General features: G+C 38.9%; 1 protein-coding gene across 2 annotated transcripts; it reads right to left on the reverse strand.

Moving 5' to 3' along the window:
* Window positions 1-20,159: 20,159 nt before the first annotated feature.
* Window positions 20,160-24,218, reverse strand: LOC143889735 (calnexin homolog). Of its 2 annotated transcripts, XR_013254922.1 has the most exons (7): window positions 24,053-24,218; window positions 23,890-23,959; window positions 21,628-22,757; window positions 21,465-21,536; window positions 21,109-21,225; window positions 20,772-20,965; window positions 20,160-20,362 (listed from the first exon to the last, which is right to left on the reverse strand). XR_013254922.1 is itself a non-coding variant. In XM_077394053.1 (6 exons), exons 1-6 carry the CDS (start codon window positions 24,131-24,133, stop codon window positions 20,825-20,827), a joined length of 1,611 nt encoding a protein of 536 aa, XP_077250168.1. In that variant the 5' UTR covers window positions 24,134-24,218; the 3' UTR covers window positions 20,271-20,824. The 2 variants fall into 2 exon arrangements, 1 of the variants encoding a protein (XP_077250168.1); XM_077394053.1 differs by having other exon boundaries at window positions 20,271-20,965.
* Between the last annotated feature and the right edge of the window lie 340 nt (window positions 24,219-24,558).

Genomic DNA, 24,558 nt, shown 5'->3' on the forward strand with positions numbered 1-24,558 from the left:
AGGCTCGTATGTGATTAAGATGACTTTTACGCTTTAAAGTAAGCACCACTATGGACGAGTGGGAGATGTTTATATAAACAGGTCCATGTGGATCCCATGAGATTTCTTAGGAAACTCCTTGGGAGAGTTGTAGTTGGAGTGGGAGTTGAACTAACCTTGTGCAAGTCACTCTCCAAAGAGAGAGTTTCACACGTAGGCAACATAGTCTACCAAATGTCCCATTAGGTGGAGATTAGAGGGGACCATTAAACCAGGACCTAGATTGTGGTGAACTACCTAACCCACTTCCTTGGTCACAGTTTTTTTATTTCAAACGACTAAGAGAAAGGAAAAAATGGTCAAATATCTACACTATAAGTGGTTATTTTGAGTCCAATTTTTAGTTTCAGACGGGAGAAAGATTGAAATTCTCTAAGTTCAGAAGTGACTTTAGAGATAACCCGACTCCAAATCAATTTTTAAAATCCAATATGAACAGGGCAATAATGTGGGGTTATTGAAATCGATTTCCTAAGAGTTCTATCAATACACAAAGAGAGAGATAGTGGGAATGTGTTTGCGCGTGTGTGTGTGCGCGTGTGCGCGTGAAAGAGTGACTTCTAAGCATCGCCTTGCCTAAAATATCTGAGGAAAACAAAAAATATACTTGTGTGGAGTAGGTAGATGTGATTTTAGTACACGGATTTGTAGCCAGAATGGGAAGGTAATCTGGTGGGAAAAAGAAAAAGAAAAAAGAAAGTCCTTCAGCTCCCAAGAGAAAGAGGCTTTCCACTTCCCTTCAAATCATTGGTGGCAAGCCTAATGTGAGCATTCTAATTTCTAAGACAATGTAGAAGGCTGTAGGCATGATTGCTTCCATTTCAAAAAGGTGCCAGCTTTGCTTCTTTTCCATTCTATGGTTCCAATTTATAGGCATCTTTATGTGGTCTCCCTTCTACCCTAAACGGCTAAACCTAACCACTAATCCAATGATGATTCCTGAATGGGACCCATATAATCTTACACAATGTAAAAGGGAAATGATATCTACACTCCCATATTTGATAATGGTACTCCTCTCTCCTTTAGCTTTCACTTTTCGACTCTTTCCTAAATTACAATTGTTCAGTCCATTTTTTATTTTTTTTTATTTTTGAATGATCAAAAATGTTATTAAGAAAAGAAAAGTATATCACGATCGTGACCGAGATGGTCAGGTCTCAAGAGAAATAAAGATGGTCAGGTCTCAAGAGAAATAACAGAGAATCAGCTACAACAAAATAACATCGTTCAGCCTCGAGGAGGAAGAAAATCAAACAACTCCAAAATGAGCCTAGTCACCCCTCATGAGAAAGAGCATCAGCATCCGTGCATCACTATCTGCAGTCCTTCTAACATGAAGATACAAGATAGAACGAGACCCCACTATGTCCTCAATCTCCTCCATCATCTGCGAAAACCACAAAGGATGGGGATAGCTTTTCTTTGTTAAACCCTAAACGAAGCTTTATGGATTAACGGTTTATGATCCTCCGATCAAGGTCTTCTTAACGCATTGTGTTTAGCAAGAATTGAGGTTTCTCTTCAAGTCAACAGATCCAATCAGGTAAACGAGGCAAAAGTAGGGCCCAATAAGCGTCTTTTAGGAAGAATTAACAGAGAATCAGCTTTGCTTCTTTTCCATTAAGGCTGTAGGCATGATTGCTTCCATTTCAAAAAGGTGCCAGCTTTGCTTCTTTTCCATTCTATGATTCCAATTTATAATTCTATGGTTCCAATTTATAGGCATCTTTATGTGGTCTCCCTTCTACCCTAAACGGCTAAACCTAACCACTAACCCAATGATGATTCCTGAATGGGACCCATATAATCTTACACAATGTAAAAGGGAAATGATATCCACACTCCCATAGTTGATAATGGTACTCCTCTCTCCTTTAACTTTCACTTTTCGACTCTTTCCTAAATTACACTTGTTCAGTCAAATTTTTTTTTATTTTTTTTTTAATGATCAAAAATGTTATTAAGAAAAGAAACGTATATCACGATCGTGACCGAGATGGTCAGGTCTTAAGAGAAAATAACAGAGAATCAGCTACAACAAAATAACATCACTCAGCCTCGAGAGGAAGAAAATCAAACACCTCCAAAATGAGCCTAGTCACCCCCTCATGAAAAAGAGCATCGGCATCAGTGCATCACTATTTGCAGTCCTTCTAACATGAAGATACAAGATAGAACGAGACCCCACTATGTCCTCAATCTCCTCCATCATCTGCGAAAACCACAAAGGATGGGCATGGCTTCCTATCACCCATCGAATAACGTTGAGGGAATGACTCTCCACGACTAATGATGACAAGATATTCTCATTGGCAAGTCTTATACCCGGAAGGACCGTTTTTGTAGAATTTTAGATAACAAGAATACCAAAAACCCAAAAAAAAAGAATAGAAGAGGCTTTACCACTGGCACAATAAAACGTCACTTTTTTATTCCATGTATATACCCAAATAACAAGAGACAATGTATATTTATATCTGTTGCTCACTACGATTCACCAACCCAAAAACCTCACACATTTCTACTTTCTACATTCCTATACTAAGATGACTTCTCAATAGATAACTTTGTCTTCTTATAAAATAGCTTTTCTAATCTATCTCTCAACCAATGATTAAACAAACAAGGACTCTCTCAACCGACTCAAACTCGGCTAGTCATAGATAACAATTAAATAAGGAAACTTCTACCGACTTGGCTTAGGTGGGCCCTGCAAGTTTGGATTACTCGTTCTAATGCGCCCCCTTAATTCAAACTATGTGGGGTGTTCGTACTCCCATCATATGACGAAAGTTTTTTTAACTTGTCTTCCGGCAATGCTTTGGTAAAAATATTTGTCACTTGATTTTCAGTGTTGCAATGCTTCAAATCAACTTCTCCTTTGGCTGTGACTTCTCGAATGAAATGATGACGAATCTCAATGTGCTTCGTCCTCCTTTGATGAACTGGATTTTTTGTCAAGGCAATTGTGGATTTGTTGTCACAAAACATCCACGTAGGTCCGCCTTGTTCTTCCTTCAAATCACGCAAAATCCTTCGTAACCAAATTGCTTGACAAACTGTAGTTGTAGCAGCAATATACTCGGCTTACGTGCTTGAGAGAGCTGTAGTGAGTTGGTTCTTGGATGCCAAAGCTATGACACCCGATCCAAGACTAAAACAATACCCCGTTGTGCTTTTCTGATCATCAATAAAACCTGCCCAATCACTATCAGAAAAACAAATCAATTTATTGTTAGTGACTTTTGAGTACACAACACCAAAATTAATTGTGCCTTAGATGTATCTCATAATTCTCTTTGCTGCCCCAAGATGATGCTTGTTTTCTTTGTTTGGTGGCAAATCCACCAACCGTGTTATCTTTGATGAAGGAGAATATAAACTTTATGATAAAAAAAAATTATGAAACTAGTTTTGTCTGTTAAGATGACAGGAAATAAGATGTTTCCACTAGTGTTTTCAAAACTAGTATTCAATGCTTTTAGTGCATGTGATGATGACTCTATGTTATGGCATAAGAGATATGGACATTTGAATTTTGGTGGATTGTCTTTATTGCAAAAATTGAATATGACTGTTGGTATTCCTTCTTTGAAATATGATGGAAAAGTGTGTGAAGCTTGTGTTTTGGGAAAACATCACCGTGAGCAATTTCCAAGAGGTAAGTCTTGGAGGGCATATAAGCCTTTGATGCTTATACATGCTGATATTTGTGGTCCTATGCAAATTTTATCTTTGAGTGGGAATAAATATTTCATTCTATTTGTTGATGATTACTCAAGGATGACATGGGTATATTTTCTGAAACAAAAAGATGAGACTTTCTCTATATTCGAACAGTTCAAGGTACTTGTAGAAAATCAAAGTGGTCATTCTATTATTACTCTTCGCACTGACCGTGGTGGTGAATTTATTTCTAAAGAATTTCAGGATTTCTGCAAAGAAAGTGGAATCAAAAGACAGTTGACAGAGAGTTACTCCCCATAACAGAATGGAGTTGCAGAGCGGAAAAATAGAACTTTTGTTGAGGCGGCAAGAAGCATGCTAAAAGACAAGGGGTTACCTAATGATTATTGGGCTGAAGCAGTAGCCACAACAGTATACCTATGCAATCGCGCTCCTACAAAAGCAGTTCAAGGAAAAACTCAATATGAGGTTTGGAGTGGAAGAAAACCCAATGTGAGTCATTTTAAAATTTTTGGTTCTATAGCCTATGCTTTTATTCCATCTGAAAAAAGACAAAAGTTAGATGATAAAAGTAGAAAGTGTATTTTTGTTGGCTATAGTGTGGAGATAAAATGGTACTGACTTTATGATCCTATTTCCAAAAAATTGATCATAAGTCGTGATGTTATTTTTAATGAGAAAGAAGCTTGGAATTGGAGAAATGATGTTGAAGCCCCCTTATGTGTTGAAAACACATCAAGTGAAACTCCTTCTCTTGCTGTTTGTTTACCAAATACTGATGAGTCACCAAGTTCATCTGGTGATTCCTCTTCCATGAGAATGCGAAGTCTTGCTGATATTTATGATTCATGTGAGATTACCTATTTTGCAATGGAGCCTTCTAGTTTTGTTGATGCAGTGAAAAAGAAAGAATGGTGTGAAGCAATGAAGGAAGATATTTGTGCAATTATTGGATTTGTTTCTTGCCAACCAATGTAGAAACCACGATGGGTACCAATTTCATGGGCATTAACATGATTGTTATCACCCATCCTTACTCGTGGTTTGACAGTTTTATCTATGTCGAGAAATAATCCTTATTTCCAGTCATGTGGTTACTACAACCACTATCTAAATATCATATTTCATCATTCAATTCGACATTGGCAGTTAGACATGACAAAAATACGTTATCTTCTTTTTCAACTTTTTCATCACTTTTCTCTTCATGATAATTTGCTTGATCCCTAGCCTTTTGATGACAATTTTTTTCAATATAATCATACTTTTTGCAATAAAAGCATTGTGGTGAATTTCTATTTTGATTTTCACTATCCTTATACCAACAATCATTATCAGTATGATTTGATCTTTTGCAAATAGAACAAAATAAAGAAGTAGATTCATGGTTACCTCCACTTTGATTTCTTTGATAACCACTGAATTGGCCTCTACCTATTCCTCTGCCGCGGAATCCACCACGACCACGGCCTCTTCCTCCTCGGAAACCTTTATTTGAATCATCTAATCTTTTCTTCCAATCCACTTTTGATTGAAACACTTGTTCCAATGGATTTCCTGCAGTCCTATTCAATCTCTGCTCATGTGCTTGCAAAGAACTCATTAATTCATTCATAGAATATATATAGATAAATCTTTTGACTCTTCTATGGCAGCAAATACATGATTAAATTCATTTGGAAGACTCCTTAACACTTTTTCAACAATTTTTTGATCATCTAATTTTTTTCCCATAAGTTCTTATTTGGTTTACAATAGAACTAACTCTAGAGAAAAACACTTGAATTGATTCAGAATTTTTCATAATCAAATTCTCAAAATCATGACGAAATGTTTGTAACTTAACAGAGATTACCTTCGTAGTACCTTGATACTCTTCTTGAAGCAAATCCCATGCTTCTTTTGATGTAATTGCAACTATGATCCTTGGAAATATTGGTTCATCCATGGCTTGTTGGATGAGGAAAAGAGCCCTCGCATCTTTCTTTTTAGTCTCCTTCAATTCGTTCTTCTGTGCCGCGGTCAATCTTTCCAGCAAAATTTTCATACCCATTCTCCACCAATTCCCATAATTCATAAGACACAAATAATATCTTCATCTTAATAGACCAAAATTGAAATTTTGCACCTTAAAATAAATGAACACTTTGTTGAAAATTTGAATAATTGGTGTTACCTGCCATGTTGCGAACTTACCGAACCCTTGCCGGTGTTTTCTTGAATTCGCCCTGGCTTTTCTGCTCTCTACTCGATTGAGAGATCCCAGGACCGTTTGCTTTGATACCACTTTGTAGAATTTTAGATAACAAGAATACCAAAACCCAAAAACACGTCACTTTTTTATTCCATGAAAATACCCAAATAACAAGAGACCATGTATATTTATATCTTCAACAACCCAAAAACCTCACACGTTTCTACTTTCTACATTCCTATACTAAGATGACTTCTCAATAGATAACTTTGTCTTCCTATAAAATAGCTTTTCTAATCTATCTCTCAACCAATGATTAAACAAACAAGGACTCTCTCAACCGACTCAAACTCTGCTAGTCATAGATAACAATTAAATAAGGAAACATCTACCGGCTTGGGTTAGGTGGGCCCTGCAAGTTTGGATTGCTCGTTCCAACAGTTTTAAGCTCGGCTTTTTTGGAATCAGCTCTACCAGTTGAACCAGAGAACTCATTGGAATCAGCTCTACCCTAAATTTTGGTTTTTTCCAAACATTTTCCATTAAAAGAAATAAGTGCATTCTGTTTTCCATGTTTTATTTCAATTATAGTTTAATTTACAATATATGGATTTTTGGCTTCAACTTGCACTGTTTGGAGGTCGAGTAACATGTTTTCGTTTCAAGTAACGTGTTTTGGGTTCAACTAAGCCATATATCATTCTTTCATTATTTGTTTATAAGATCTGTAGAAATCTGATCCGTCTATTTATCCAACAGTCTTAAGAATCATATTTGGGCTTCTTAAGATGTGGATTTTTCTAACAATCCTATATGAAAATTTTTGAATTAAATATGATTATTTGCAAATAATGGTTATAATAGTTGTTAGGATTGGGGTAATGTTTCACTTAAGTGGGTCTCTTCTTTAGTTCCCTAATGGGAGTAGGAGTCTTAGAGAGTCAGATCAGATCTTCTACGATAAACTAAGATTAGGATATCTCTTTTCATAGTAATCTTTCTCTTTTCTTGTTTATCCCTTAAAATGCTCTATGTAAGCACTGGTTAGGGTTTGAATAACCACCCAAGAATTAGTAGAGATTCCTAATTTTATCAAGGAGAGAGAAAGAGGGAGGGAGGAAATGTCTTGGATGCTTGCTCAAAATGTGGAACTCTTGATTGTTTCCTAATATTTGACTATGAGAGAGATTTATGTTATTGTTATATGCATGGTATGAAAAGAAGCAAAGCAGATTATTTTTTATGGAGAAGAGACACAGGGAAGAAACCGGTGTTAGTCTCAATGTAATTCTTTCTTCATTCTTATATAGTGGAAGATTGTGTTTCTCTCTGTGGATATAGCCACTATTGCTAAACCATATAAAATACTTGTGCAATCCTTGTACTTGTGCTTAGTTTAGTAAATCTATCTTGTATGAATTTTGTTGATCCATAGTAGGCTGAGAATTTTTATATTAAATAATTGTTTCAAAATTTATATAAGTATTAGCTTAGTGTCAACCAAAGAGATCCTAATATAACTAAGTGAGCTGTGAACTTCTCTGTGGTGTTTTAGGAAGAGAAAAGAGAATGAAATATATTGAAATGTATATTTACATGGTAACTACAACTATCAACTTCTAGATAAACAGAAAACTCTAACTAAACTTATCTAGAGAAGTCCTAATTAATAAAAACTCTAAAATGCAAGAAAGATAGCTAAAGTTGGTGATGAGTTCACATGAGCTGCAAAAAATTTCTAGCAAGAACTCAATAAATTTGATGAAAAAGATGATGTTTCACCTCCATCGCATCGCGACTATGTGCATCGCCCAAAATCATCCCATTCAGTTTCTCGTGAATGGCAGAGATTAGATCTTAGAAGATGGTCATAGGAGCTTGCCTTTATATATGGTATAGAGGACTCAAATTCTATGTATATTCCTACGGCCCCTACAAGTTCAATAAGGCTCATAGGGCCCTGCATTTGTAGCAAAAATGAAGGAACAGACCACTCTTATTGATAAAGTAAGCTAAATTCAAATGCAAGTTTAGGACCCACATGATCTTGATCCCATCCGGATGTGACATCAAATGCATAAGATAAAGGAATACAAAATCAAATTGTTTAGCTTTTCTTTGTTAAACCCTAAACGAAGCTTTATGATCCTCCGATCAAGGTCTTCTTAACGCATTGTGTTTGGCCAGACTTGAGGTTTCTCTTCAAATCAACACATCCAATAAGGTAAACGAGGCAAAAGTAGGGCCCAATAAGCGTCTTTTAGGAAGAAACGTAAAAGTGACTTTCTTTTTTAGCATTTTCCCTTTCCTTTATGATGATTTGTTTATGTGATAAAGGTTTAATTAATCCTAAACAAGGCATGTTTCATCTGAAATTATTGGTAGAGAAGAATGTCTGACTCTGACCACCCACTTTGTGGGCTTCCCTCAGCTTTGTCTTCTTACCCTTTGGGTTCTGGACACTCGTTACTCTTTTGAGTCAACAATGGAAACTTCCCTTGTGGGGCCCCACTCCAAGCAAGGAAAACATTAGGTGGAACCCACCTTTTGTTGGATATATTCTAATATAAGCCCAATAGATAATGGACCAAGTGTAGGGGGCCTTATGAGCTAGAGCCCATTAACTTATCACCGACTTCCTTTAATATTTATTCACGTAAATAGGGGCTGGGCGCAGCCATCCTGGCATTCCAAATATTTATTCACGTAAATAGGGGCTGGGCGCAGCCATCCTGGCATTCCAAACTAGATGCCTTGGGAACAATGCTTCAAGCACCGACTCAAGACTCTCTTCTCCCCTTCGCACCGATTCTAACACCTTTGTGGCTCCCAATTTATACCTACTGAAATGCATTTTATTATCAATTCACGTTGTTTTTGTCCTTCAAGATCAAATTGAAAATCACAGATGGACCCAACCTTGGTTAATTTATGAATTGTGATATCTGAATGGGGCCAAAACCAGAGACTTAGATAAATATAAAAAGACCAAGCCCTTTTTTTTTTCGAATGGTACATAAAAGAACAAGCTCAGCATGCCTTAAACCCTTATTATATTATGCTGACATTTTTGGCAGGGTGGTAGTATTTTTGCCCTCATTTCTTACTAGAGACAGCCTCCTCTAGTGTATTTATGAGTTATGACCGAGGTTTTAAATTTCGGTTTCGGGGGACATTTCGGCCCTCACCGAAACCGAAATTTCAGCCGAAATCCTGAAATTTTGGCCGAAAATCAGTAGAAGGGCTCAAAATGTCTATGTTTTGGGCCAAAATTTTGGTATGAAATTGCGGCCGAAATTACAGAAATTTAGGTAATTCCGGCTGAAATTCTGTAAAGAATTAAATAATTAATATTTTAACCAAAATTTGGCTGAAATTTAAAAAAAATCCGAAATTTCAATAGAAATTTAGTAAATTTCGGTTTCAGAACGTTTCAGTTTCGATCCTGACCGAAATCTGAAATTTCATATTTCGGCCGAAATTTAAAACCTTATTTATTACTACTCTTTTACGCTGGGGGGTTGTCCTAAGCAAGGTTTCAAATTTCAGTTTCGGGGGTCATTTCGGTCCTCACCGAAAGCCCGAAATGCAGTAGAAGGGCTCGAAATGCCAGTGTTTTGGGCTGAAATTTTGGTAATTTCGGCTGAAATTCTATAAATAATTAAATAATTAAAATTTTATCCAAAATTTTGACCGCGGCAATTTCGGTTTGGAACGTTTCGGTTTCGGTCCTGATCGGATTTCGGCCGAAATTTAAAACCTTGGTCCTAAGTAAGAAAAATGGGTGAATATATAATTTCCCTTTTAGAATCAAGACATTAAGGTGATCTGGCAGCTTAAGTGAAATAAATCAGAAAATATACAGATTTTCTCATACGATTTAAAATTAAATTTTAAAAAAGGAAATAATTAGGTGATCTGGCACATTCCTATTGGTCATACCAAGAATTATAAGGAATGCACTTTGGCGAGATGGCCCATTACAGGTGTCCTTGTTGCTGGTTTTTTCATAGGCGCCCTTAAGTTTAGCAACCCTCAATCAGATAATGCATTTAACATGTTATAACTTCATGGAATGATTTTTGTGTGTTACACGAATGATACCTTGTACGGTGCTCGGATGCTTTTTCTGTAGTACACATTATATGGGATTTGCTAGGGAATTTTGCAGAGAGGCATTTCACGGCTGACTTTTGCACAAGAGAACTGCCAGGCAGGCTCACTTTTCGGCAGATTTTGTCTTATTCATTTAACTCGTCTGAGGTGGCTGCTCTCTCAAGGAAAAGTCAGCCCGAAATGCCTCTCCGCAGGGAACCCTAGCTAATCCCACATTACATTTATTTTTCTTTACATGTGCTATACATTACATTAGATATAAGTGACACTAGAGTATATCAAGATCTGGTTAAGGGTGAAACCTAGGGACTAATCAAAACCCAATTAAAATATACTAAACCCTGCACCCCATTTTTCTAATTCTAGGGTTTTCAACCCCACAAGGACGTGATTGGAACTGATGTTCTTGTCACCTGGCCTTAGACCAAACCTTACAAATGGTAGAGAGAGAGAGAGAGAGTCTTGAAGTTCGTTCATATAGGAGTACATGCTTTATAATTCAGGGCCAAGGGGGATGTTACAATGAGAAACCTCAGTATGAGAAGTACATGAGAATACTGATCTGGCCTACCTCTATGCAATCAAGCTCCTTTGTTGAGTAGGGCCTATTATTATGATGATAATTAGAAAATTGCGCTAAGCGGATTGATCTAAACCGTCAAATCAAGTTCAGATTCCTGTTCTATGATCGAATGGTACTTATAAATGTTTGAATATATTTGATCTCATGCTTTGCCGTCTACATGTTGGGGTCCCTCAACTGAAGGATCCGGATCATACTTACATTACATGAGTGGGTCTGGTTAAACTTCTCATGAGCTTCTGATTGAGGGCTTCTCTTAATACCATTCCTCAGTAGAAAGGAGAGAAGTGTGATGCTTAGAAGATTTGGAAGGCAAATTTAAAAGATTTTTCTCCATGAAAGAAGAGATGACCATGTTTTTTTATTTATTTATTGCTACTTCTTCCGAGTACAACAACATTTTTATAATAATGATTTTGGGAAGTGACATATTCACCTCATTTTTTACTTGGGACAGCCCATGTAGTGTAGAAAAGTAATCATAATAAAATACGGAACTGTCCCAAGTAAAAAGGTGGGGCAAATATATCATTTCCCTAATTTTGTGTACCTCACTTTCCCCGCTTGCACCGTATCTTAAGGATAAAGACAAAAAGTTGGTCGTTTTTGTCGTCGAGGGGCTTCTACCGTGCCTAGACCTGGCAAGAAGTGACCCGACCCCGCGGGTCGACCCGGCCCACCCGTATTTTCCGATTCCGGGTCACTCATTTGTGACCTGTTTGAAAACGACCCTCTGGTCCACCCGGCCCGTAAAAACTGGGCTGGTCCAGGTCGACCCGCTGGTGCTCGGAGTTTTTGGACCCACAGGTGCCTGTAGTTTTCATATTTTCAAGAATTTTTTGATAGTTTTTTCCGTAATTTTTCTATAGAATCACCTTCTTTCGGTATTTTTTTCCGTAGTTTTTCTTATTTGAACAATTTGTCCCATAATTTTTCTCCAAACTTAGTACTTCCCCAAAATTTTTCTCCAAAACTTATTATTGCTAGCTTTGCATTTTGCACTCCTGTCGATGAATAAGACAAATCTGAAAAATAGTCAACATTAATGGCTATGATCACATGCAACTGCAAAGGATGGGCACGAAGTAGCTTTTGGCGAAGGTGGCAAGCCCTATAAAAACAACAAAAATCTTAAAAGAACAGAAAAAAACAAAAAATCATTAAAAAAAACCGGTGACCCGCCGTACAGATGAGGGGTCCGGGTTCAAACTTAGTGACCCGTAAATTTTCTGACCTGTTATTTACCCGGCCCGTTTGACCTGGACCCGTACCGGTCGGGTCAAACCTTGCCCGGCCCACCTGTTTGCCAGGTCTAGTCATGTGGAGATGGGCACACATATGACTACGTGATCACATGGACAGTGATCTAGACTGTTCATAAGATGGGTCCCACTATTTTAGAAAAAATCAGAAACTGATATTTTAAGATCTACACTCCCCTCATTAGATTTTTTGGAAAGAAAAGAAGTTACAAAATCAAACCCTCTGGCGGACTTTTGTATTTATTGAAAAAATTATATGGTTAGAGGCCGTGCATGTACGTGCGGCCAAGAAAACAGCTGCTCCAGATTGGTTAGGTGATCAAACCATTCATTTGGTAGGCCTTGACATAGATAGGGTGTGCTCAAAAATATTCACCATTAGACCTGGCAAGAATTGATCCGGACCTGCAGGTCGACCCGGCCTGCCCATAATTTCTGGGTCCGGGTCAACCCGGCCCATCAAAACTGGGCGGGTCCGGGTTAACCCACGGGTGCCGGTAGAAGTGAAACAAAAAGTAGTTTTAAGTAATTGTCATATTTCTATACCTCTTCTTTGTAATTTTTTATGTAATTATCATATAAAGGAACCCTTTTCATTACTTTTTTCCCTAATTTTTCTACTTTATAGCACTTTTTTGATAATTTTCCTCTAAAACTTTAGTACATTATGATTATTATTGCTAGCTTTTTTGGTACTTATTATTGCTAGCCACCTTTCCAGAAAAGTATTTCCTTGCAGTTTTCACCATAGCTAATAAGACAAATACCTATAAAAACAAAAACAAAAGAAAAAGTGAAAATTTACTAAATATGCAGGTGACCCGCGCGTCGACCCAGCCCGTACGAGCCGGGTGAGGGTCCAAGCTAGCAACCCAACCCGGCCAAGCCCGCCAGTTTTCTGGGTCATGTTGACCCGGACCCGTATGGGCCGGGTCAAACCCAACCCGGGCCGGCCCGCCAGTTTGCCAGGTCTATTCACCATAGGATAATCCTAATCCTCTGATTTATCTACGACCTCTAGGTTTAAAATTGACAGTACACTATAAAAATCTCAACAGATCAAAGGGTTGGAATCATCCTGTAGAGAATATTCTCTGTCACACCTATCTATGCCGGGGCCCAACAAATGAATGCTTCAGATCATCTAAACAATTTGGGCCCACTGTATATTTGGGCTGCCGCGCGTGCACGGCCGGTCTACCATATAAAATCTCGTATTTGATTTTCCGCCTCGTGGGTAAACACCAAAAGACACGGCGTCAGAGATTTCCCAGTCAAACCGTCAAACTTCAAATACACAGACCCATTTCCTAAAGATTCTTTCTTCCTTAGTATATTAAAATACACCTGTAGTCCAGTATATTTATATTCACAACCCCTCATTAAACCAAAGCAAACATACAGAACCCCTTCTTTCTCCTTCCCCCTCTCTCTATTCAATCAGAAAAGCAAACCAAGAAACACAAACCTTCAGTTTTCTCATCTGGGTTTCGTTTGTTTTCTGTTTTCCTGACTTGGGAAAAAAATATTTATATGAACTAATGGGACTCAAGTTCATAAGCTTCCACATGATCTCATGGTGCTACCATCTAATGAAGAACAGATTATCCTGCCACCACCACATTCCACAAAACCCCACCTTACAAACAGTAAAGCTAATCAAATCCGATGGACTCATCAAGATCTACGATCGCCCTATCCACGCTTCAGAACTCATGCTAGAATTCCCAAAACATCTAGTCTGTCACTCAGATTCTTTCTTCATTGGACAAAAAATCCCAGCTCTCTCTGCGAAGGACGAGCTTAAGCTCGGTCACAATTACTTCCTCCTCCCTATTCATTTCTTCCAATCTGTCCTCTCCTTCGCCTCCTTAGCTTCTGTTTCTGACTCTCCTTCGAAGGCCGCATTCTTAAAGAAGGTTGCATCTTGTAGGCCATTTTTTGATGTACAAAAAACGCCTGCAGGGACACTACAGATACGAGTCTCTGATGAGTTTATTTCAAAGTTGGTGGAGAATGCAAAGCTAGAAGAAGATGGGGACTCTAACAAATTGGAGGAGGATAAATGTAGAGTGTGTACAACTCCACAGTTGGAGAAGGATTACAAGCAGTTGGTAGGGTGTTATCGGTCTAGGCAATGGAGGCCGAAGCTGGAGACGATAAGGGAGTCGGATAAGAGAATGAGACTTGGAGTTTTGGGGATGAAAAGAAGGAAGAAAGAGCAAATGAAAGGGACCCAGAAGAACAAGAGATTGGAAAAACATATTCATTCTCCTCCTCCTCCCTATCCTACACCTCTTCCAACTTTACTGAATCGAAAGATCATTGGGAGAAAATGCTAAAGAAAAAATAAATCTTTTTTCTTTTGTGGGCTTACCTGAATCTTATGTAATTAATTTTCTTTTCTGTGTTAACCTGAAGGTAATGTATGTGTAAAAATGGTTTTTAAGTTACAGATACAGAATTGATTCAAGCTTTGCTCTCTCTCTCTCTCTCTCTCTCTCTCTCTCTCTCTCTCTCTCTCTCCTGTGATTTTCTGTGCAAAAGGCCTGCACGTGTACTGTTTCTCTCGTTATTGACACTGTGTTTTTGGTCTTTGACTAGTTTTAACAAAATCCCGGATACAAAAATGCACTGAAAGGCGAAAGGCCAGTGTATATGCCATCTGCCACTTCTTATATGATGAATGCAGATATTTGAGCAGATAGAAGTTTAAGTGGGCACATTATTTGAACGATCCAAACCATTTACTGTTAGTCTGTTAGGCCTTGCTATGGATTGACCGTAAAGCAAATTGGAGGGCTATGATTGTCTGATTGCGATCAATTTTGTGCATTGGCAGATCCATAGCAAGGCCTAACAAATAAAGCGCTTGAAGTTTAAAACATTTTTTGCTCCACTTGTAGTTCCACCCGCTGATTCTTTATGCTCATACGTCATATAATTAGGTGGCAAAATTGGCCGAACCGAACAGGAACTGAGCCGAAACCAAACCTTAAATTTGATTTTGGTTTGGTTAAACCAAACCGATTCAAATTTCGGTTTGGTCCCAAAACCGAATATTTCCAATTATTATGAGTAAGGGGTGGCAAATTTGGCGGAACCGAACCAAAAATTCGGTTTCGGTTTGGTAAAACCAAACCGATTCAAATTTCGGTTTGGTTTGGTTTGGGGGTCGAACCGAACCGAAACCGAACCATTGCCACCCCTACATATAATACCTCATATTTTGTAGTTTTGTAAGTTTGTTATATTTGAATCTGACACTAGATCAACTGCCCTGATGATCAGTTGGGATTCAATCCTGATATCAAATTTTGGGTCCTACAAGGCTCAACTGTGATAGGACCGTTGATCTGATGAACTACAACAAAGGAAGTACATATAGAACTAATTTAAGATCTGAGGGCCTCTCTCTTTCACACAAGTTCATTTGTTAATGAGTCTCATTTTGGGAGCTGTGACAGGACCCCATGTTCTTTATAAGAAATTAGCACAACCATGTTTTAATAATAGAACTAACCCATCTTGAATAGATGTCACTTATCATGAAGGTTCCCAAAAACCTATTAGAATTCAATTTGAAAAGAGAAGAGAAGCTGAATTAGTGCAATTAATAAAACATGGTTGTGCTGATAATCATTTTTCTTTTTTTTAATTGTTTTATAGGAGTTTTGACTTTGGTCAAAGTTGGGGGTTGGCGTTTGAGTCAGAGGACAGGTACGGGAAGCGGATATTGGGGAGCTGGCATTCCATTCCGCATTCACAAACGACAAAATAGCGGTCAAGATGCCTCATCGTACAAAAAATCTGGGGAAGACCACGCGCTAAGACCAAACAAAGAACTATAGTCATTCGATCCTAGCCGTTGGATCAAACAGATTTATCTCCTCGAACGGTAAACGCTAATACCAAGACACGAACTAGAACCACATGATCCTAGCCGTTGGATCAATTAGATTTACATCATTTCTGGCTTTTGGTTGGGCCCCACTATGTTTTTACATCACTATTTTCACACTTTTTTAAACTAGTTTTCACGGCTATGCTATCAATGGATAAATAATAAAGTAGGTGAGTGGTGCCATTATCATAATATGGTACCTGGAATATCAGTACGCATTGAAAATTTCCTTGGCCCCACTATAGTTTTACATCACTGGAATGATAGGCTAAAGGGCGGCGTTGCAAAAACCAGTTACAATGGCACCTCCATTTGTCTATCTCAAGACTGTGATACAGAAAAGGCTTTGACAAATACAAAATTAAATGAACAATAAATGCACTTTATTGACATGACTAATAGGGGGTGCCCTTGTAACTAGTTTTTTGCAAGGGCGCCCTTCACTCTATCATTCCTCTCATTGATATTCTAAGTTTTGTTATAGATTGATTATGGGGCGAAATTCAAACACAATTAGATAATTCTAACCCTTTAATTTGTAACTAATCTGTGAAGTCACCTCTACCAAGTAGTCCTATGAAAATCCTCTGCCAAAAGCCTCATCATCGGGCACAACCGGAATAATGGCTGTAAATGCTAAAGTGTCCTGAATAAGAATCTCCTCGGGCTCAGCTGAAACAATCTCTTCAAGCGCAATAACCCCATGATCGGTATGTATAAGAAGCTCCTCTGTGTCGCTAAAATCAGATCAACAGTCGCCCCAAATATCATCTGATGTACTAGAAACCTCTAAATCGGTACCGAGCTCATCGGTCAGGATACTCGCATCCGACTCATAACACACATTTGTCTGCTCTGCTAATGTCTCATCAGGTAGCTCTACTGATGCATCTACCTCATGTAGCTCAACCACAGTATCTGCCTCGACTGTGGAGATATCACTCTGCTCTGTACGCGAGAGTTGAGCTGTCAACAATGCCACTTAAGGGTGTCAATTTTGGATCGGGCTCGGAAGCTCGCTCGGCTCGAATCCTTAACGAGCAGAGCCCGATTTAGGCCAGGCTCGGCTCGGCTAGTTAAGGCTCGTTAAGAAATTAATATATTTAAATATATATATTATATATTAATATATACACTAAAAGGGTTGTCCAGGGAGTGAAAGGGGGAGGCAAAAAATGTCACTTCATTTTTGGAACCTCATTTGTTACTTGGACCAACCCCCATAATGTAAAAAAAGTAGTCAAATTACACTAGATGGGGCTGTCAGGGAAGATGAGGGGTGTGAACTTAATATAACCCGAGCTAGGTAAGGCTCGCAAGCCGCTCACGAGCCTGACCGAGCCGAGCTTTTGAGCTTAATGAGCCGAGCCGAGCCTGGCCAGGCTCGGCTCGGCTCGGCTCGTTTACACCCCTAATGCCACTAGTGCCAATCTCGTCTCCATCTGTATCAGGTACCAAAACAAGGGTCTAAACACCGTTGCCTAGATCGCCATGTGAGTCATCAGAAGAAGAAAGAGAAGATGCGGCTAATTGACTCTGCTGAGCAAACAACTGATGGGACCTCATCTCTAGCCACTTCATACGAGCCTGATAATCGGCCTCTCACTGACGATGCGTGGTCTCCTCACGATACAATCTCTGACGGCACCGATGATAATGCACTGGAGCGTAGGCCCGCATGAACTCATCACGAACCTCCTCTCATCTACTAACACGAGGAAACCTACATCTCAGCGCTCAGTTAACGTACCTAACCAATCGATTTGGCATCTCATACCATGGCCTCCCTGAGTCACCAAAGAGTCGCTAGATGATCGAGTCCGTAGTACTCATGGTATGCGTCGAGTGAGTCAATCCATCGCAAACATGTTTTCTCGTAGTATTCGTAGTGATGAAATCCCTCAAATGTGGTATAAAGGGTGGATCTATCTCAAAAAAATGTCAATAATAGCCAATGTAGCCTGTGTATAAAAGGAGGTGGAAATGAAGTGGAAGCACTGTATGGTCCAAACACTCGATTAAACATGGGAGCCAATATCGCCATCACTCAACAAATAGCAAGGATAAAATCAATATCAAACCAACTAATAGCAGCCACGGTGAGGTCCCTGTCCAATCAAAACATGGTGGTCCACAAACAACCAAACAATGTCGAATCAGATCCCGAGACATCACGAACCGGAGAGCTATCTTCTATTGCCCTATAGCGGGGTGATACCTCAAAGTCTGCCCCCTTTTACAGACTAGAGTCCAAGGCATTAAAGGAATCTTGTCTTCCATGGAGTCTTACTTGATTGGTCGGGTTTCCTAGAATATCTCTTTCTAAGTTTATCCTGCGGTTTTTAGGGTTTCAAGGGTTTGGGTTATGAAATTACCCTTTTGCCTTAACTTCCTTTGAATCTCCAAGTGCTATGTGTGGGACTTTCCATTGATTGCCGAATTTTACCCCAACATGACAAAAATACCATTAATCCTCTCGAGAACTTCGATAATGTCTACAAGCTACCAAGAAACCCCATACTCTCTCATGTCCACCTGATACAAAAAGCAAGTCTCATTCCATATACGATCCATCCTCTAAGAATGATATGTTGAATCTTACTCCTAACCAAAGTGCTAACACTGCCACTTCCGTAGATTTTTTATCAGTAATCAAAGGCAGCTGATATTTGCACTACCATATTTTGATAATGCTACTACTCACTATGTTTCACACTTTTTAATAACATCTTAAAGTATTGTAAGAGACCTCGAAAGCTAATTAAAAGGTGTAAAATAGAGTAGTGCCATTGTCATAATAGGTATGGCGTGGTCAAGTACTCGGTTGACGTGGCGCGGCTGAGTACTCAGTTGACACGGTCATAATTTGGGAGTCAAAGGAGTTTTTATTGACTCTGTCGGGCAAAACGGGGAACACATAGGGCAAAATGTGGAACGCGACCAAGGTAACAGGGAGTCGACTCAAGGGAGTCCACAATAACGCAGGGGAGTTTTAAAACTATGCTCGGCCTGAATTCCTCCAACTTGAATTGTATAACTTCAGTTTTATCAGTCTTCAACAGTTTCCACCTAGGAACAAGTTTTCTTTTCAGAAAAGCGCAATGGAATAAGACAAAAATATCTAACTATGAGGGACTGATACAACTTGAATTCCTAAAACTGACACAAAATTTGGTCTGCACCAAGTCCTCCAAGTTGAATTGTATAACTTCATGCTTGGCCTGAATTCCTAACACTGACACGAAACAACCAAAATATTTTCATCCCCACTGGAATGATCCAAATGCATAAACCAAAATTTTAAGCGTAATAGATTATATTAGTCTGTATTACATAATTATATTTATATAAATTACCTATAAGATGCGGCGCATGTATTATGTATACATATTTATATAAATTACATATGAAATTTGGTATACAGTGAATCATTGGACATGCACGACAACGCATGCCACTAGGCTATGAAGCACGCGTGCGGGGTGCGGGTGCGACACGACACGGGTACGTGGGTACGTGATTTTCCAAAAAACTTGGGTGCGGGTGCGTTCGGGTGCGTTGAATATAATAATATTTTTTATTAAAAAAAAATTTAAAAAATAGGAAAGCAATCAAATAACCATAACATCACCATTCACCAAAATGGAAAAAGGGCTTTTATAATTTAAACCCCCCCACAAAAAAATGTTATTGGCAGCCCTCCTCTTTTTTTCTTTTTTTTTGTTTTAAAACACTTAAAAACGTGTCGGGTGCGTCGGGGTGCGCACCCCAAGCGCACCCGACACGCACCCGACCGTCAAAATTTAAAAAAAAAAAGGGTTTTTGAATCGGGTGCGCACCCGACACGCACCCGAGCGCACCCGTGTCGGGTACGCACCCGATACGGGTACGCGGGCCATTTTGAAGCACCCGTGCTTCATAGCCACTAGGTGCTCGATCTTTTTAATCCATTATGGATGGTTGTCTTACTTATGTGATGGTTTCTAAGTGTTTGTTTGTGTTTATCTAGCATTTTCTGGAGTTTCATATTCAAATTCTATTATTTCATATGTTTTCATAAGTTTTCATGATTTTCCAAGATATCCACCTAAATTTCCAACTAAATGTTTCCCTGAAACCGAAAACCTTCGCTATAAGTGATTGCAATATGAAATTAGATAGAAACACGTGGATAAAGATAACTTGAATACTTTCTTCAGCCAAAAACAAAAAGGACTACATAAAAACGTACCCAAAATTAAGACTCAAGGAAGACCTTTCAAGCACATTGAAAGAGCCGACTCAACCTATTGACTGAAACACAAGGTAGGTGGTGAGGCAAATGGTCATGACGCCCCCATTGCAAAAAGTAATAGTTAGCAAGTCAATATGGGTAATAACTACAAATCAAAGCAATTCTATATCATAAACAAAGCCCCTCCTACTTTCTAGGAGAGGGCTAATTAAAGTGGATTTCATAATTGAACACATTAGAAAAACCTCTTTTCTTCAAGCAGACAAGAATCAGATTTAGAGCACCAAATTATCTCATTTACATTCGAATCCTACTAATTTCAAAAGCTAACATTAAGAGAAAATAACTAGAGAGAACATTTCCTACACACTTGTGTAGGTAAGTTACCTACACACTAGCTTAAAATACAGTGGGGGCCCACATTGTTTGGGTGATCCAAACCATTCATTTGAATGGTCCTCACATAGATAGGGTGTCCACAAAAAATCAGATCCATAAGATCATCCCAACCATTCAAACTATGGAGGCAAAAAATGGACTAATTTGTGAAGGTTTATACACGTCCATTTTACCTCCACAAATCGTAGGGTTGGGGTGATCCTATGGATCTGATTTTTTGTGGACACCCTATCTCTGTGAGGACCATTCAAATGAATGGTTTGGATCACCCAAACAATGTGGGCCCCCACTGTATTTTAAGCTAGTGTGTAGCTAACTTACCTACACAAGTGTGTAGGAAATGTTTTCTCAAATAACTATGAGTTACATAATATCTCACCTAAAAACCTCATGTTCTACTAAACTAAGTTTCCCGTCTAGGCCTCCGTGCTCGAGGAGCAGTGACATCTTCTTTGTCATTTTCGTCTTCCTTTTCACCACTAGTTCCTTCATCAGCCTCAGCAGCAACAGCAGTCTTTGTTTCCCCAGTGGCCTTTGGAACAGCCTACACAGGACTAATAATAGTAAGAGAAAGCTTCAAGTTTTCCAAACAGCATAAAGAGATAAAAGAATAATGTCACCCCATTTTTATCCTCGAGACAACAATTAATAAGATAAAGAGTGGTAAACGATATCCAGAAAACTCACAGCTGGCTTCTTTCCACCAAAAAGAATCCTAAAAAAGACTGTTAGAATCACCACCAGAATAGAGACCAGAATGCCAATTGTGAGATTAGGCTGTTTCTCTCCCTTCTCAATGACATCCTGCACAACAAGATCAAATAACATAAGAAACAACTTCATGGTGTATCACAATTATTATTATTTTTTGAAATGGCAGAAGTATATTATGAAAGGGAAGGGGACCGAGATAGTGTATCACAATTATGTAGTAGAAAAGAACCAAAACAACTAAAAACAGGGACCAAAAAAGGGAGATGAAAAACGGTCAAATGGAGCAATCACTAAATGATGCAAGACGATGAATAAACTGGAGCACTTACAATGATCTTGAGCTTGTAGGCTTCCAAGAAAGGAATGTCAGCTATCTGGTAGAGGACATCAAATATTTTTTTCTGAAACATCCAAATAATAGAGTAGAGTTAACATAAAGAGGATTTATAACCTGAAAAAGGGATAAATAGATGCTGAGAAAAGAAGCATCACCTGGAACCCCGCAAGACCATCTGAAAGTCCACTAGCTGCTTCCTCCACTTTCTGCTTTTCTTTCTCAACCTCGAACTTCGGCTTCCATGTTTTCTCCCTGTATGATTCCGCATCCTTCTCATCACTCGCTATCAAAATATTGTCGAACAAAATTCCATCTTGCATTGTCCAAATCTCAATGCCAATAGCAGCAATAGGCTCAAAGTCAGGCTTCTCAAGCTCAAAGTAGTGAGGATTTGGTATCTGCTGTGGCTTCCAAATGCCCTTGTAGTTCGGGTTATCAATTAATGGAGCGTGCCATTTTCCCTTGTAAGCCGGGTTTCTCTTCATTGGCCTCTTCCATTCTCCACAACCAGGGGCTGCCTCACACTTTGGGTTATCAATTTTCAGCGCCTCCCATTCACCATCCTCCTCGTCATCCCAATCTTCAGGCTTAGTGGCTTCAGGGTCATCAACTTCCTCAGGCTCGTCATCTAACCATCCTTCTGGCTTCTCAGCTTCCTCGTCTTCAATTTCCATAGGTGCATCTTCATCCCAATCATCAGGCTTTACTGCAACTGGGTCTGGAATTTTAGCCCTCTCATCCCAGTCCTCAGGCTTCTTATCATCTGGGTCTGGAATTGTCTTGGCGGGGATAAGTGGCGGCTCAAAATCGTCAGCAGAAAGAAAACTCGTCTTTTTCTTCTCCTCTCCGTCAATCAATATCCGTAACTCATTATCGGGTGTCAGTATAGCGGTATACAGATGAGTCAGTTTGTCTGACGGGACAGAAGGTGGGTACTTGAGATGATGCTCAACATACTCCCCAGTTTTGGGGTTTTTATGCTTGAAAATGAAATGAACCTTGTTCACAGATCCACATTTATCAGGTCCAAACATGATGGAGTAAGGAGATTCATTGTCAAATTCCTTTGATTTCCATCCAGCTTCCTGGGGTCGAAGGTATTTCAGATATGCGCCTCCGCATTCAAGCCCATTCTGAAGACGAGTCTCAAATTGCAGGACAACTGTTCCATCCCTGAGATCCACAGCCTCATCAATCTCTTTTACTATTGCATACTTCCTAGCCTTCTCACCCACGAGAAGCCCATAATCTTCATGTCCCTCACTTTTTGAATACTTCCATACACCTAAAATCAAAACATATCTCAAACCATTGTACTATTTATAAGAGATTATACGATGAGTGGGCGTATTACCACCCTTGATATTTGACCCAACAGCAGCTTCTTAAAAAGTGAAGTGTTTTTTAATCAAATATCAAGAATGGGATGATGAGTATGTGTTTATACGCCCATACACCATATAACTTTTCCTATTTATAATCCAGATTGCAGGAGCAAGCCTCATGTTCTAGGTATTAGGATGCAAAAGTAACACCAATAAGATCACAGGCCCAATCCCACCTTACAGATGCATATGCAAATGAAAAAGAAAAACATAACATATATTTTCAAGCCCTGATAAGCTGAGTATCCCATCAAACATCTACCAAAGTAGAATTGCCAATCCAGGCAACCTAGCAATTCAAGCTGAGTCAACCAATCAAAGAACAAGATTTTCCTTTGCACTTTTCCTACTGAGGAAGTTGCCTATGAGTTCAAGGGCTCTATAGCAGAGTTTCACATGGACACAAACACAGACCTAGTAAAAGACATGTGCATAGCTTCAAAACCTGGAAATTTTAGTAGACAACAAAAAAGCCAACCAAATCCAAACAGTGCCTGAATAAACGACGGGCAACAAATGCTAAGTAAATGGAGAAAAAGCATCAGTTCTTCTCATCAAGCTGCTTTACAATTTAAAAAAGTAGATTACTCCGTAATCAAGATGCAATCCCAAGCCTCACAACCATGATCAAGGTTGAAGGGAAGCTAAATCATAAAAAGGACCGAACGAACCTCGTATCTACTTTGCAAGAACCGATCTACTAAAAAGCAATTATAAGATGAGAGCTTCAGAGCACTGATCTATGTTCAAAGAGACTTAGATTCTTACAATAGCATAAAATATACAAATACAATCTACTGCAAACCTAATTCAATTAAAAGAACCATGAACTCGAATAATTAAATTCAATTTCACACATTTTCTATGACTTTAGGTTCAATCTAACAAGTCGAAAGCTGTGCTCTCTAAGAATTTAAAAGATAAAATCTCTAATTTCCTTCAAAAATCAAAGAATTGATATTTTCTGAAAACGTCTAAGAACTAGATCTACCAAACAAAATACAAACATAAAATTCAGATCTGAAATCGTACCTTGATAATCAGCTTTCTCCGACACGATCCATCTCCCCTCGAACGATTCCTCAAAAGGCTCGTAAAACAGCTGAAAAACGACCGATTTGCATATTCAATACCGAAAAATCAACGAAAAATTATTCAAAACAGTAAAATCTAACAAGAAAATAAAAAAACTCACTGGATCCGAAGCGCAGAGCTTAAATGTGAGGCCCGCAATCAACAGCAGAAGAAATTTCAGCTGAATTCGTTCCCGATCCATCGGAAATATCTCCAAAATCCTAACCCTAACCCTCACTACGGGAACTGTGATTTCAAGAGCAGTGGTGTGAAAGGGCTTTTTTGAATGGTCTTCTACGTTGTAATTAATAGGGCTGCAAATGAACCGAGCCGGCTCGCAAATATGTTTGGGCTCGGCTCGTTAAAAGCTCGGCTCGAACTCGTTCGTTTACTAAACGAGCCGAACCTTAGCCCAAAAATTAGGCTCACTAAATAAACGAGCTGAACTTGAGCTTTGTATAGTTCGGCTCGAAAAACCTCGCGAGTTTTTTAGGCTTGGTTCATAAACGAGCCAAGCCGAGCCGAGCTTTAAAGCTTGGATTATATTTGTTTTTTATACATAAAATAAAAGAATGTTGGTTGTTTATCACAAATGAAAGTTTGGCTGAATGGATGAGGTGTTGGATT

The sequence above is a fragment of the Tasmannia lanceolata genome, unplaced genomic scaffold, assembly GCF_043159265.1.
Source record: "Tasmannia lanceolata isolate RefF3 unplaced genomic scaffold, GAP_Taslan_0.1 ptg000013l, whole genome shotgun sequence".
Lineage (NCBI taxonomy): Eukaryota > Viridiplantae > Streptophyta > Magnoliopsida > Canellales > Winteraceae > Tasmannia > Tasmannia lanceolata.